Raw genomic sequence first — 14381 nt, 5'->3', positions numbered from 1 at the left:
AAGCAATCAATAAACAACTAAGGTGCCGCAACTATTAAGTTGATGCTTCTCAATTCTCTACTCCCGCATTGCACCCACCCCCAGCCACTCTTGCTAAGGAAAGAACCAAAAAAAACTAAGGAGGCACCACTGCATTCTCTCACACTGACAGAGACAGGGCTTCCAAGCACAGGCTTTGGGGCCAGACACACTGCCCCTGGTGCTGGCTCTGCAGTCACTACTGAGCCCACAGGAGGATCCACAGGGGTCCTCAGGTTAAATGGGAATAAAACCACCTACCTCTGTATGAAAGGCTTTTGCACAATATCTGAAATAGCAATCCTGAAAAACACACAGTTGTTATTACTGAGAGCTTTAAATTTGGTCAATATTATTCTTTTATTCTTTTTTCCCCCATTAATTCTGAAAACATCCCCTGCTGTCACCACCCTTGTAGGTGACAGGCACTGGGGACACAAAGGTGGACAGGGCTCAGGCTCACTCCCCAAGGAGCTCTCAGTCTAGGGGAGAGGGAGAGGTGTACCCCAAGCTGCCAGGGAACCTGAAATCAGTGTCGCAGAGAATGTCAGGAAGGAGGATGGGATTCCACGACCCCGCAGCTGAGGTGCCCTGGTGAGCACCATCCTGTGTCCTAGGGCACTGCCGCTGCTGCCTGGAGATGCCCCTCTGGAGCCCACTGCAGATGCTTTTGAAAAATACCAGTCGCAGAAATGACCAACTGTTGCTGGGGCCAAGTCTGGGGAATCAGGAGGAGACAAACTCTTTGGGTTGCAAACTTAGGATGACTATAAAGTGCTCAGAGGAGGGGGGGCAGGCTCACAAACAGTCTCTGCCAGACCTCCGAGAGGAACCCCGAAAGGCCAGCGCTCCACATTGGAAAGGGTTCCAGCAGCGTTTAAGCCAGTCCTGGCTTGAGCCAGCATGGGAACAGGGAACAGAGCTCCAGGCCCTGGAGCTTGGACAGAGCTCCTGGTTGGGAGTGAAGAAATGTGTACTGCACAAAATGATCGCCTACTAGATTTCAGCGTGACTTCTGCAGTCCTGTCTCACTGCGCATTCAGTTGCACCCATTTTCTGTGTACCAGCACAGCTCCAGGAGCCAGGGGCACACTCTAAGAGAAACATGGCCCCAGCTACCAGAAAGCTGTCTATCTTCCTGTGAGAACCCCAAAAGGAGACACAGGCAGATCAGATTAACAAAACATGGTGGCCAATTAGCCCCAGCAGTCAAGGAACAGAGAGGAGTTCGTGACAACTGTTAAGCTCTCAAGCCTGGATAACGGGATAAAGCAGTAAACTAGTACCAGGAACAGGTGATCTAAAGGGAGGAGATTTGGGCAGAAGTGTGTGAAGTTCAGTTTGGGTCATGTTGAAACTAATGTAATTTCTTTGGTTGGCCCCTCCTGTGAGAAACAACAAAATTTGCAAGAGAAAAACAAAGCCAGGGCCAGAGAGTAGGATGCTTAGGCCAGGCTTGAGGATGGCAAGGAGCCATGGGACTTTGTACTATACCCAAAGGCATGCGGCAGAGGGCACCTGGTCGGGAGTAAAGCAGCCTACTTGTGTTCCAGTCTGAGCACTGACTTCTAACCCTGAGCAAGTTGTTTCACTTTTCGAGTTCTTGGCATCTGCTAAATGCAGATGAAAATATTCTCCTTGCCCATTTCACAGGCGGCTTTGAAGAATCTAGAAGAAATTTACAAATTGTATAAGGCTACCTATATAAAAGGAGTCAAGTCCAAGGCCCTATATGGGAAAGCTGAGGCATATAGTAATGTTTCTTGCCCAGAGCCACTCAGTGGTTACTAGGAACCACTGATCTCTGGTGCCTTTGCCCCTCTACAATACGTCTAGCCCTAAGGGTACTTGTTGTACTGAGCCTCTCTTAGAGCCATCCCAGAAGATGAGACCCTAAGACCCCAATCTTGTCTCTGACACAGACCTGTTGCCCACATGGCCCAGGTCAAGGTGGCTTCCCATGTCAGATCCAAGGTCAGCCTCTGCAGGGTACATTCCAGCCCATGTGGAAGGCAAAACAGGAACCTACAGCTACCTGGACAACCCAAGCCTTCTGAGCCCCACACAGGATGGGCTGGCACCTGGGAAATGAGAGATGTCCAGTTCTGAGCATGTGCTCCAAGGAGGTTTATTAGTGCCCATATTCTTGCCCAGAACAAGGGGCTGAGAGCACCCTGATGGGGAAGCAAGGCCACCACAGGCTGACAGGCCAGGTACCCATGGAGATGGTGATATTTCTGCTTCAAACATAGCCCTTTGTCCTTTAATTCTCCTCCTAAGCGGTAGGGCAGTCGAGTCCATAAAGAAGTAAAGTCCTAGAAGTTTCTTGACTTGTCTGGCACCTGCTGGCCTCCCAGAGACCTGGACCGAGGCCCTCCACATACTCCTCACATTGGCCAGCATCAGCAACCACAGGTCCAGCACAATCCGCCCCCCACCCCCTTCACCCCAGCAGCTTCTGGTGCTCCTAGCACCTGACAACTAAAGTTTGGAGCGGACAAATGCTATCAGGTTCTCCAACTGCTCCTCCAGGCGCTGCTCATCTCCGTGGTTCTCAATGACCCAGTCGAAGTCCGCAAAGTTGTCCAGGCCACATTCTGACTCACCATCGTCCACTCCTGTGGAAGAGGCATAGTGAGGTCAAGCCTACTCCCTCCAGACAAATAGCAGGCAGCAGGCATGGAGGCCTGCTGGTCCTAGGTGGAGCAGCACCCGCTTGGCCTCTCTTCTGCCACTCCAGAGCCAAGCTCCACCCACCCCCACGAAGGTATGTCCCAACCCCCTGAAACACCCTGAGAGCAGGTTCAGTAGCCCATAGCCACCTGAGCCCTCACAAGGTTCCACCAAATAAACTCTCCACTTGCCATTTCCTACAGAAGGTGGCCTGAGTCACCTAAAACCAGACACTCCAAAAGAGCGCTGCACTTTCCTTTATGTGAAACTCGATATGTTATTTGCTTTCTATCCCTAAATCTCTGATTCAATCCTCTAGGGAGGCAGTGTGTGCCCTACTCATCTGACAAGGAGAAGAGTAATACCAGCATCACCTGGCGGGTTTGTTTTACCTATAAAGTGAGTTTCAAGGCACTTAGTACAGGAGATGAGCAGCCATGAGGAGGGGCCGTACCCACTGGATCTGAATGTCCCCGAGTCACAGTGAGACTGCTTCTTTAGGGCAGGAGGAGGCCGAGCTGCGTCTCTGAATTGCCACAGAGCAGGTCCTGGGCCTGCACCACTGAGGCTGCCTGGTACTGCCTCCTCTTGCCCCCGCCCCCCACTCTGTTAACCAAACAGGAGTGAGTTATCAGGCCTGCCTCTGACCCACTGTCAGCCCCCACTGGGCTGGGGGTGGGCCTCAGCCAGACCTCTAGGAGTCCACTGACTTAGAAAGGACAGCCTAGGTAAGGGTACAAGGTGAAAATCATGGGAAACCTCTACCCCTTGGGACACCTGCCCCCACCCTACTCCACTTTCTAACCTGGAGATACTCCTGAGTCTCAGATTCCTTTTTCTAACCCCTTGCTCACTCTCCCACAGCCTGCCAGGGAAAGAGCAGATGGCCTAAAACACGGGAGCAGTTGGCCTGGTCTATAGGTAGGGTGGCAGCCTGTGTGCCGAGTCTCGGGGGCAAAGGTTGTGAGCAGCTCACCTGGTGTGAACACCCAGCCCCTCTGCTGTCGGCTCTGCTCCAAGGCCACCACGCGGACTGTCTGTGTCACAGCCCCATAGGCCTCCCGGAACCACTGGATGTCAGACATCCTCCGTGTGTCACTCACGAGCTGCAGGGAAGGGACACAGACAGGTTACCATCAGGACATGGTGCAGGGAGCAGCAGGACAGGAGGGCACTGAGGGTAAGAGGGAAAGAAGGGAAGACCCAGCCCCCCTCTGAATAAGCAGGAGCACGATAGGGTTACTGGGGGGCTACCAAACCCAGACAGGTGTACTCCCATCCCCAACCAGCTGGGACAGATATCCCCTCCTCCTCCAGGCAGCCCTTCCTGATTGCTGCACCCTGCAGCCCACTCTGCCCACACTCTCTGACACGGACATACTTGTGATCTGTGGTCATGCTGGTCATCGTTGTGCTAAAGAAGAGGCCTCAGGCTCTGAAATCAGTTCAGCCAAATCAGCACACTCATTTTACAGATAAAGCAGGCCAGGGGTATGAGGCCATAACTGGGCCAGAAACAAGATACTGTAACAAGTCCCTGCTCTCACCCAGCACCTCTTAAAACATAAATGTAACTCTTGTCAGCCACTGCCCTAAACCTCTCAAAGGCTTCCCATCATTCTAATAAAATCCAAAGTTCTCACCCCAACTTATAAACCCTAGGACATCTGGTACCTATTTCATATCATCTTCCCCTTATTTATTCCACTGCAGCCAACTGACCTCCTTGCTGTTTCGCAAACATGCCAACCAGGTCTCCTCCTCAGGGCCTTTGCACGTCCAACTCCCTTTGCCTGGATACTCATAAGGTCGGTTCCCTCACCTCATAGAAGTCTCTGCTCAAATGTCACCTCCTCAGAGAGGCTTTCCTTACCAACCTGGTGTCCTACCTGTCCTTCTTGATTCTGATATGCTACTTATTTTTCTCTGAGCACTAAGTACTCTTAAAATCATCACTATTTATTTGTTTGTATGTTTATTGTCTGTTTGCCCTACACGAGTCAGTTACATGAGAGAAAGGCTTTGTCTCATTCACTGCTATGTCCCTGGCCCCTAGTGCATTGTTTGACACATGAACACTCAGGAACATATGTTCAATGAATGAATGAATCATCAAGTACTACAGCAGGTGCCTACTGTGTGCCAGGAGCTGTAAATAGAGTGGTGAACAAAAAAGACCTGCTCTTCACCCTCTCAGAGCTTATAGTCTTGTGGGAGACAGACATTAAGCAATAACTGTAATCATGGTGCATGTCCACAAGTATCTCAACCTCACCACTGCCAAAACGGACTCTTGATTTTCTCCCAAACTTGTTCCTCCCACACCTTTCCTGTCTTAGAAAATGACAACTTTATTTGACCAGCTGCTCAAACTAAGATCTTTGGCTCTGTCTTCTGTCCTTGTACCCATAGCCAACACACCAGTAAATCCTATTGGTTCGACCTTCGAAAGCTATGCTGAATCAACCCCTTCTCTCCTTTCTCCCACCACTCAGAGCCAGGACACAGCCACTGTGCCTATCTGATGGGAAGATCCTCTCCCCAGCTCTTGCTTCCACTCTTGCACTTCCCCCCAGAGCCAGGGTGAGCCTTTAAACTTCAGATCACATCATGTCCCTACTCTGTTCAAAACCCTCCACTGAGCTTGGCCTGCGGTGGTGCAGCAGATGAGTATCAACCTGAAACACTGAAGTTTACGGTTTGAAACCCTGGGCTTGTCCGGTTTAGGCACATAAGACAAGGAATCAGTGAACAACTAAAGTGAAGCTGCATTCCTGACTGTCTGTCCCAATCTATCCCTCTCTCTGACTCACTCTCTGTCTCTGTAAAATAAATAAATAAATAAATAAATAAATAAATTTTAAAAAAAGCCTGACCAGGTGGTGGCGCAGTGGATGGAGCGTTGGACTGGGATGCGGAAGGCCCAGGTTCGAGACCCCGAGGTCACCAGCTTGAACCCAAGGTCGCTGGCTCAGCAAGGGGTTACTCGGTCTGCTGAAGGCCCGCAGTCAAGGCACATATGAGAAAGCAATCAATGAACAACTAAGGTGTTGCAACGTGCAATGAAAAACTAATGATTGATGCTTCTCATCTCTCTCTGTTCCTGTCTGTCCCAGTCTATACCTCTCTCTGACTCACTCTCTGTCTCTGTAAAATAAATAAATAAATAAAGTGAAGCTGCTACGAGTTGATATTTCTCACTCCCCTCCCTCTCTCTTCTCTCTGTAAAGTCAATAAATAAGATCTTAATAAAAAAAAAAAAAAAAAAGAACCCTCATTGAGTCACCATCTCATAGAGAAATATCTAGGCTCTTCCAAGAACCTACATGATCTGACCTCCTGCCACTCACCCCCCCCCCAATATCTGTTCGGCTTACTCTCTTACCTTCTTCAGGTCCTGCTCAAATGTCATCATATCAGAGACACCTTCTTATACTCTTAGTAAAGCAGCAACCCAGACTTCCTCATACCCCTGGCCTGCTTTGTTTTGCCACTTACTGTTTATCTCCACCTAACAGATTCTATATTACATTAGTTAGGGTCTACCTCCCTCTACCCCCAGCTACAATGTAAGCTCACTGAAGGCAGGAACTTCATTGCATGTTTACACTAATGCACCCCCAAATCATCTGGAACCAGACTTCATACAGGAAATAATGCCAAGATTAATGTGGAAGGAAAAGGGTAAGGTTCTGTGGGAGCACCTGACAGGGAGCACCACTTAAGACATGGGTATCAAGGAAGACTTCCCTACAGAGGTGCCAAGGAAGTTGAGCTGAAGCTAATCAGGTGAAAAAGGAAAGAAAGGGCAGTCCAGGCAGGTAGAAGAATATGTGCAAAGGCCCTGATACCAGAAGGAACTCAATTTATTTGTGGAACAAGAAAAAAAAAAAGGCAGTGTACCTGCAGCTTAAAGAGTAAGGAGGCTAATAAAGTGTCGACCTGGAACACTGAGGTCACCAGTTCAAAACCAAAACCCCAGGCCTGCCCGGTCAAAACATGTACAAGAAGCAACTATGAGTTGATGCTTTCTGCTTCTCACTGCCACCTTTCTCTCTCTCTCTCCGCTCTAAAATCAATAAATAAAATCTTTAAAAAAAAAAAAAAGAGCCTGACCTGTGGTGGCACAGTGGGATAAAGCGTTGACCTGGAACACTGAGGTCGCCAGTTCGAAACCTTGGGCTTGCCTGGTCAAGGCACATATGGGAGTTGATGCTTCCTGCTCCTCCCCCTTCTCTCTCCCTCTCTCTCTCTCTCTCTCTCCTCTCTCTCTAAAAATCAATAAAGAAAATATTAAAAAAAAAAAAAAGAGTAGCCCTGGCCGGTTGGCTCAGCGGTAGAACGTCGGCCTGGCGTGCGGGGGGAACCAGGTTCGATTCCCAGCCAGGGCACATAGGAGAAGCGCCCATTTGCTTCTCCACCCCCTCCCCTCCTTCCTCTCTGTCTCTCTCTTCCCCTCCTGCAGCCAAGGCTCCATTGGAGCAAAGATGGCCCGGGTGCTGGGGATGGCTCCTTGGCCTCTGCCCCAGGCGCTAGAGTGGCTCTGGTCAAGGCAGAGCGAAGCCCTGGCGGGCGGGCCCCTGGCGGGCGGGCCCCTGGCGGGCGGGCGCCGGGTGGATCCCAGTCGGGCGCATGCGGAGTCTGTCTGACTGTCTCTCCCCGTTTCCAGCTTCAGAAAAATACAAAAAAAAAAAAAAAGAGTAAGGAGGCTAAAGGGTAGCAGAAGCCAGATCATTCTAGGCCCAAAGAAGAAGTTTGGTTTTGTTCATTAGAACAGTGGAATAGAGAAGTAATATGACTTGGTTTATGTTTTCAAAAGTCACTCTGGCTGTTGCGTGGTCAATGACTCATAGCGGGACAAGAGCTAGAGCTGGGAGCAGTGTGGAGCTACTAGGTTGTCTGGGGCAGGGAATGGGGGGCCTTGGAACATGGGAAGTGGCAGTGGAAATAGAGAAATGAACACACTGGATATTTATTTGGGGAAAGGCAAGGATTGGAGAAATGGGGTTTTCTTAATGCTGCCTTACAGCACTCTTACCCAAACCGGCTGGGAGACGCCCTCCACAATCTTCCTACAGAAGAAGCCTGGGTCAGCCTGGCGCTTCTCCTCTCCCCAAAGGATCATGTCCCTCCGATAGGCCTCCTTATAGGCGCTGGCATCTAGGAGTCTCTTGAAGTTCAAGCCATGCTCCTGCCCAAAGCATATTATGTGTGTGCCCCAGCCTCTCAACCTCGATGGCCTTTCCTAAAACAGAGGACGGGCCATCCCTTCTCTCACCCACCCTTCCCCAGGACAATGCAAGGACCAACAAGGTTTCCACCAAGACAGAGGCCTGCAAGGAATAGGCTCTGGAAACAAAGAAATCCCAAACATGTACAGAAGAAATTTTTCCACCTAGTCTTTTAAATGTGTAGTGTGGTTTTTTTGTTTGTTTTTGCAACAGTTTTACCTTCCCAATTATTTCTGACCTAAACTAATCCTGAAATTAATTTGGGCCCTGGTCAGTTGGCTCAGTGGTAGAGCGTCAGTCCGGCATGAGGATGTCCCAGGTTCGATTCCCAGTCAGGGCACATAGGAGAAACAACCATCTGCTTCTCAACTCCTCCCCCCTCTTCCCCTCTCACAGCCATGGCTTGATGGTTCAAGATGGTTTAAGTGAGTTGGCCCTGAGTGCTGAGAATGGTTCCGTGGCCTCAGTTTCAGGTGCTAAAAAGAGCTCAGTTGCTGAGCAACAGAGCAACAACCCCAGATGGGCAGAGCATCACCCCATAGGGAATTTGCCAGGTAGTTCCCAGTCAGATCACATGCAAGAGTCCGTCTCTCTGCCTCCCTTCTTCTCACTTTAAAAAAAAATTATTTTGCACTCCCTGGCATAGGTTTAGCCTTCAACTAAAGTTGGAAATCTGAAAACACTGCATTCCATATCTTCCCATTACCCACTCTGGCATCATTTGCCCCTATCTCAAAGCCCAGGAGATATGGCTTCCCTGACTTCTTTCCTTCTCCCATTACCCCCAAATCACTGGCACCTCTGCTGAAACAGCATCATTCCCTTTGGTTCTGGGCACTCCTGGGGCCTCCCACACCCAGAGGACTCTTGGAGGAGAGGCTGCTCTGATCCCCTGGGGAGCTGCTTCCAGACCAGGCTTTCCCTTCTCCAAGGACACTGACAAGGAGGAGGGGTCCATCCAGAGGGCCCCAGGACAGGAAGGGTCTGAAAAACATCACGTAGTTCGGATACTAGCTCCTACAACTCAATGCAACAGACCTTCTACCCTGGAACTCTGTTTCTTCATCTGCGAACTGAGGGGCTATGACCTGGCCAGTCAAATTACTTCTACCTATACCTCCTGTTCCAAGGTGATGTCAGCAGCCACAAACTGGTTAAACTGCCCTTTTTTTTTTTTTTTACAGAGACAGAGAGAGAGTCAGAGAGAGGGATAGACAGAAAGAACGGAGAGATGAGAAGCATCAATTAGTTTTTCGTTGCACATTGTGACACCTTGGTTGTTCATTGATTGCTTTCTCATATGTGCCTTGACCGCGGGCCTTCAGCAGACTGAGTAACCCCTTGCTTGAGCCAGCGACCTTGGGTCCAAGCTGGTGAGCTTTTGCTCAAACCAGATGAGCCCGCGCTCAAGCTGGCGACCTCGGGGTCTCAAACCTGGGTCCTTCCACATCCCAGTCCGACGCTCTATCCACTGCGCCACCGCCTGGTCAGGCATAAACTGCCTTTTACCACAGGGAAAGAGTGGCCACTAGGAGCATTATGGTCTACTTGTCAGTTGTATTTCCCACTGTGACTTAAATCAATGCATTAACACTTAGTTTTGTTTCTGTGTTTGAATGAGAGTGGGGGATGGAGTGGTGCTGGACTTCCAGACAGCAGGGGCAGGCTGGCCTATCTGAGACTTCTACTGAGTTTACAAAAATGCAAACTCCTGCCTGACTGGTGGTGACACAGTAGATAGAGCAGCTGAGGTCATGAGTTCGAAACCTGGGGTCACTGCCTTGATCCTGGCCAAGACATATATGAAAAACAATCCTGAAGGCCCACGGTCAAGGCACATATGAGAAAGCAATCAATGAACAACTAAGGTGTCGCAACGCGCAACAAAAACTAATAATTGATGCTTCTCATCTCTCCGTTCCTGTCTGCCTGTCCCTGTCTATCCCTCTCTCTGACTCTCTGTCTCTGAAAAAAAAAAAATTGATGCTTGTCATCTCTCTCCCTTCCTGTTTGTCTGTTCCTATCTATCTCTCCCTCTGACTCTCTCTGTAAAAAACAAAAAACAAAACAAAACAAAAAAACAATCAATGGATGCACAACTAAAGTTGAGCAACGAGTTGATGCTCCTCTCTCTCTTTCTCTCTCTCTGTCCTCCTTCCTCTCTCTCTCTCTCTCTCTCTCTCTCTCTCTCAAAAAAAAAGGATCAAACTCCTACCCCTCCAACCCCAGACTCCTGGCTAAGAGTCTGAGCCATGCCCAATCTGAGAAATGTGGAGTCATACTGTAGTCCCCTTTGGAGGCCTGAGGTACTTCAGAAGTGCACAGGTCCCACTAGGGAAGGCATCCCAGTGCCCCCAGTCAGAGTCACTCCTGGTCTGTCTACTGAATATCAGGAACTTCAGCATCCAAAGGTTCCCACTAAAAAAAAAAAATTAAAACCACTGACCCCAAGATTCCCCAGGCTGTAATTCTATGATGGCGTCTGTTTAGCTGATGGGAGAAGACTCAGTGGTACAGGAGATGCTTCCCATGTGATAGGGCTGTCATATGGAAGAGGGGGACAAGTGTGGCCCAGAGACTCAGGCTAGCTGACCAAGGGGCCATGAACACAGGTGCCTGGAAGGGGGTACCTAGAGGTCAAGGACGGAAAGGCAGGCCGCCACAGGGCTCTTCATAATGGACAACTGACCCTCCACATTTCCTTTCTAAGTCTAAGGGTCTACAAGTTCCCATTCATTTGTTTAAATCCTATTTTAAGAATCTTATTTATTTTTACAAAATCCACATGGTTCAAAATTCAAACGATACACATTCATTTACAGTGAAAAAATCTCTCTCCCACCCAGCCTGTAGCTCCCCTCCCTGGAGGCCACTGATGGTACAGTCTCTTATGTGTCCTTCCCGGCCTTTAACACATCCCAAGCACCAGAACAGTGTTTAACACAATGCAGACACCCCATAAATATTTGTTGGATGGCTGAATATATTTACAATTTTTTCCATTTTTATACAGCATTCCCTATACAATGTTCCAAATCTTATTTTTTTTCACTTCATACTGTATCTTGACAATTCACACAACTAAATTTCTTAGGGGAGAGTTTCAGGGGATGTCGCAGGCCAGCTGAGGTGGTGATGCGTGGTGTTATACTTTCTGAGTAAGAGAATATATGTAGATCCTTGCTAATTCCACAGCATCAGAGCTGCCAGCTCACCTCTCCAGCCCTTCCTGCACATGCTTTCCTGCCCGTGCTCCAGGGAGGCAGCCTGAGGTGTAAGCTGAAAACGCCCACACAAAGTCCACCCACAGAAAACTGAGAGCTGGCTACTACCCTGCCAATAGCAGTCACAGGGACACTATGACTAGTGACTCAAAAAACAGCCGCAACAACCAAAGCCAGGAAGCTGGCTCCTTCTGACCCACCAGATGTCAGAGAGAGCCACCACCTTACCTGAGCATACTGCTCCTTGAGGGGACTGGAGAGCCGGAGGACAGCACAGACGTCAGCTCCAAGTCTGTGGGATAGGGAGATCCAAACCCCATTAGCTTGGACCTTCCAGGCCCCAGAAGGGTCCAAAGGCCTGGGTTGAAATTCATTTCTGCTTCTGTATCTAACTTTATCAGGTTTCAACTTCCCTGACCCTATTTTCTCATCTGTAAAATGGGGATACCAGTTTCTGTTTTGTCTCCCACAAGATTTTCTTTAAAGATTTTATTTATTGATTTTATGGAGGTTTGGGGGGACGAGAAGTATCAACTCATAGTTGCTTCACTTTAGTTGTTCATTGATGGCTTGTCGTATGTGCCTTGACCAAGCAAGCCCACGGTTTCAAACCAGCAACTTCAGCATTTCAGGTTGACACTCTATCCACTGTGCTACCACAGGCCAGGCTTCCACAGATTGTGAAACAAATAAATGTGAAAGACCTCTGAAACTAAAAGGTAAAATAAAATTTTGACAGTGTGATATTCTGGCTAGATTAGGTTACTGCTGGACCCCTGAACTAGTTGTCTGACAGCAGGGATATCTCAGTCTTAACTGACTTGGTCACCACAACATCAACAATTCATTCAGTTCAATTTATTCAACCACCGGTTTACTGTATTATACTGTATGCTCACAGATTCACTTAAACACTGACATAGTAAGATAAGTGTTCTTATTTCCATGTTTCAAATGAGGAAACTGAGATTGAGTGAAAAGAACTGACTCATCCAAAGCAACATTGCAAGTAATGAAACTAGTGTTGGTTAAATAAAACTAACAGTCAACATTTAGTTCCTGCACCTTTAGGAGGTGTCAAAAATTCTTCTAAGCCCTTCACATGCATTCTTTCTTTTAATCCTTACACTCACCCAATAATTACTCCCATCCCACAAATGACAAAACTGAGGCTCCACATGGGTAAGAAACTCATACAAGATCTTATATTAAGAAGCGGTGAGTCAGGATTTGAATCCCAGCAGTCTTAATTCCAGAGCCTGTGTTTCTGACCACTATTTGACTTGTGTTTACAGGTAAGGAAAAACGCAACTTAGGAAAAGGTGATGGATATTTGATGGTAAAAAATTAAGGTGCTGAACTCTCCCCTGGGCCCTACTCAACCTCTTAGAACCCATCTGATGCCCAAAAGCAACTTCCAGGTACCCCCACCACACTGGTCTTCAAGAGGAAAGGAGCCCCACCTGCTTTCTTCCTGGCTCCACTGCTCCCTAGTCACTGCCTCAGCAAAAACGCTCCCACACAGAACATCTTGCTTTGAGAGAAAACACTGAGTGAAAGGTATTATTTCGGAAGGCAGGCAGGTTTAGCAGAAAGAACCCATTCCTTGAAGCTAAAGTCTAATTTTTTTATTTTTTTTTAAGCTAAAGTCTAATTTGAGTCCTGGATCTGAAGATGACTTTGTGATCTGGCAAGTTTGGCTTTGGTTTGGTTTTTTTACTTTCAGAGCCTCAGTCTCTTCATCTGTGAAATGGAGAAACTGACTAATCATACCTTAAAAAGAGGTTTGGGGGATTAAATGAGATAATATATACACAGTGCCTGGCACATAATATAAAGGCTCACTAAACCCCACCTATTAGGTGGTGTGCTGGGCAAGGATTTGTCTCTGGAGTCAGACACAATTGGGGTGCGGTCTTAGGCAAATTCTTTGCCTGTGACTCAGTTTCCTCATCTTTTAACAGTTACCTTGCAACACTGTTGTGTGCATTAGGTAGTAACTATTATTAATGCTTCTTGAAGAGAGACCTACAGCCTGACCAGGCGGTGGCGCGGTGGATAGAGTGTGGGACTGGGATGCGGAGGACCTGGAGCTCGCCAGCTTGAGCACGGGCTCATCTCCTTGAGCAAAAAGCTCCCCAGCTTGAACCCAAGGCCGCTGGCTCCAGCAAGGGGTTACTGGGTCTGCTGAAGGCCTGCGGTCAAGGCACATATGAGAAAGCAATCAATGAACAACTAAGGTGTCGCAATGAAAAACTGATGATTGATGCTTCTCATCTCTCTCCGTTCCTGTCTGTCTCTAATCTCTCTCTCTCTCTGTCCCTGTAAAAAAAAAAGAGAGAGAGAGAGAGACCTACAGCTCACAGTCTGCGGAGAGGTGGTTGCTTGGTTCTTTGAGGTCGGCGTGGGTAGACTGCTCTTTTAAGTACTGGTGACAATCTCTCCCACTTCCCGCCGCTCAGTGGTCTCTCACATGTAACCCGAGGCCCCTACTCTAAAGCTCACTCCATCACACCCAAACACACCCCTTCGTATCACGTGATACGGGATTTCTCTTTTTCCCTCTTTCCTCCCTCCCGACGCCCTCCCACCTGCTCTGCAGTTCCTCGGTCACGAAGTCCTTCCCGGATTTCCTCTTCCCGCTGAACAGCAGCACCAGCCGGGGACCTCCTCCCACTTGGGCCATGGGGCCCCCACGCTTCACGATCCCTAAAGACGACACTACTCCCAACTCTTAAACTGGGCCACCCGCGCAAAGCAGAGTGGCCACTAGATGGAGCGGCAACAGAGAGCTTCCGCATGCGTCATCTCCACAGCTGTAAAAAGGACTGCCAGCCGCATATGCACTTCTGTACGTTTTAACTAACATAAACAAATTAAATTTTGAGGCAAAGAAGGCTAATTCCCAGAGCAGCCATATCTGCAGCAGAAGCTCCCCTACCAGCCCTCATTTAGAACAGCCCCGCCCCGCCCAGAACTAGACGTCACAGCCCCGCCTTCTTAGCTGACAGGCAGGGGAGTGTACTGGATGCAACTATTTTCTTCCTAGGGAGGTGACATCTTAAAATCTCCTATTGTGAACCTCATATTCCGTTCCTCACAACCCTACGAATATTATTTGAAAAGAATACACATGGTCCTGTGGAATAAGTTTTCCAAACTGTCTTTGTATTTGTGAATTACAAAGCATGTGCTAAAGCAAATCTGTATTTACCCCACAATGAAAATGGGTCTT

General features: G+C 48.5%; 1 protein-coding gene across 2 annotated transcripts; it reads right to left on the bottom strand.

The window, feature by feature from the left end:
- Positions 1-367: 367 nt before the first annotated feature.
- On the bottom strand, positions 368-14098 carry PMVK (phosphomevalonate kinase). Of its 2 annotated transcripts, XM_066261977.1 has the most exons (5): positions 13738-14098; positions 11375-11438; positions 7730-7882; positions 3668-3797; positions 368-2636 (listed from the first exon to the last, which is right to left on the bottom strand). In XM_066261977.1, exons 1-5 carry the CDS (start codon positions 13830-13832, stop codon positions 2500-2502), a joined length of 579 nt encoding a protein of 192 aa, XP_066118074.1. In that variant the 5' UTR covers positions 13833-14098; the 3' UTR covers positions 368-2499. The 2 variants fall into 2 exon arrangements, with proteins under 2 accessions (XP_066118074.1, XP_066118075.1); XM_066261978.1 differs by lacking the exon at positions 7730-7882.
- Positions 14099-14381: the final 283 nt, after the last annotated feature.

Source organism: Saccopteryx bilineata, chromosome 2 (genome assembly GCF_036850765.1).
Source record: "Saccopteryx bilineata isolate mSacBil1 chromosome 2, mSacBil1_pri_phased_curated, whole genome shotgun sequence".
Lineage (NCBI taxonomy): Eukaryota > Metazoa > Chordata > Mammalia > Chiroptera > Emballonuridae > Saccopteryx > Saccopteryx bilineata.
Note: the sequence above shows the minus strand (reverse complement) of the source record. Positions and strands in the feature narration are given on the sequence as shown.

Coding starts and splice junctions, on each gene's coding strand:
- PMVK (XM_066261977.1), bottom strand. CDS start 13,832: ATGGCCCAAGTGGGAGGAGGTCCCCGGCTGGTGCTGCTGTTCAGCGGG. Junction 11,439..13,737: donor ACCGAGGAACTGCAGAGCAG/GTGGGAGGGCGT, acceptor CCTATCCCACAG/ACTTGGAGCTGACGTCTGTG. Junction 7,883..11,374: donor TCAAGGAGCAGTATGCTCAG/GTAAGGTGGTGG, acceptor TGCTTTGGGCAG/GAGCATGGCTTGAACTTCAA.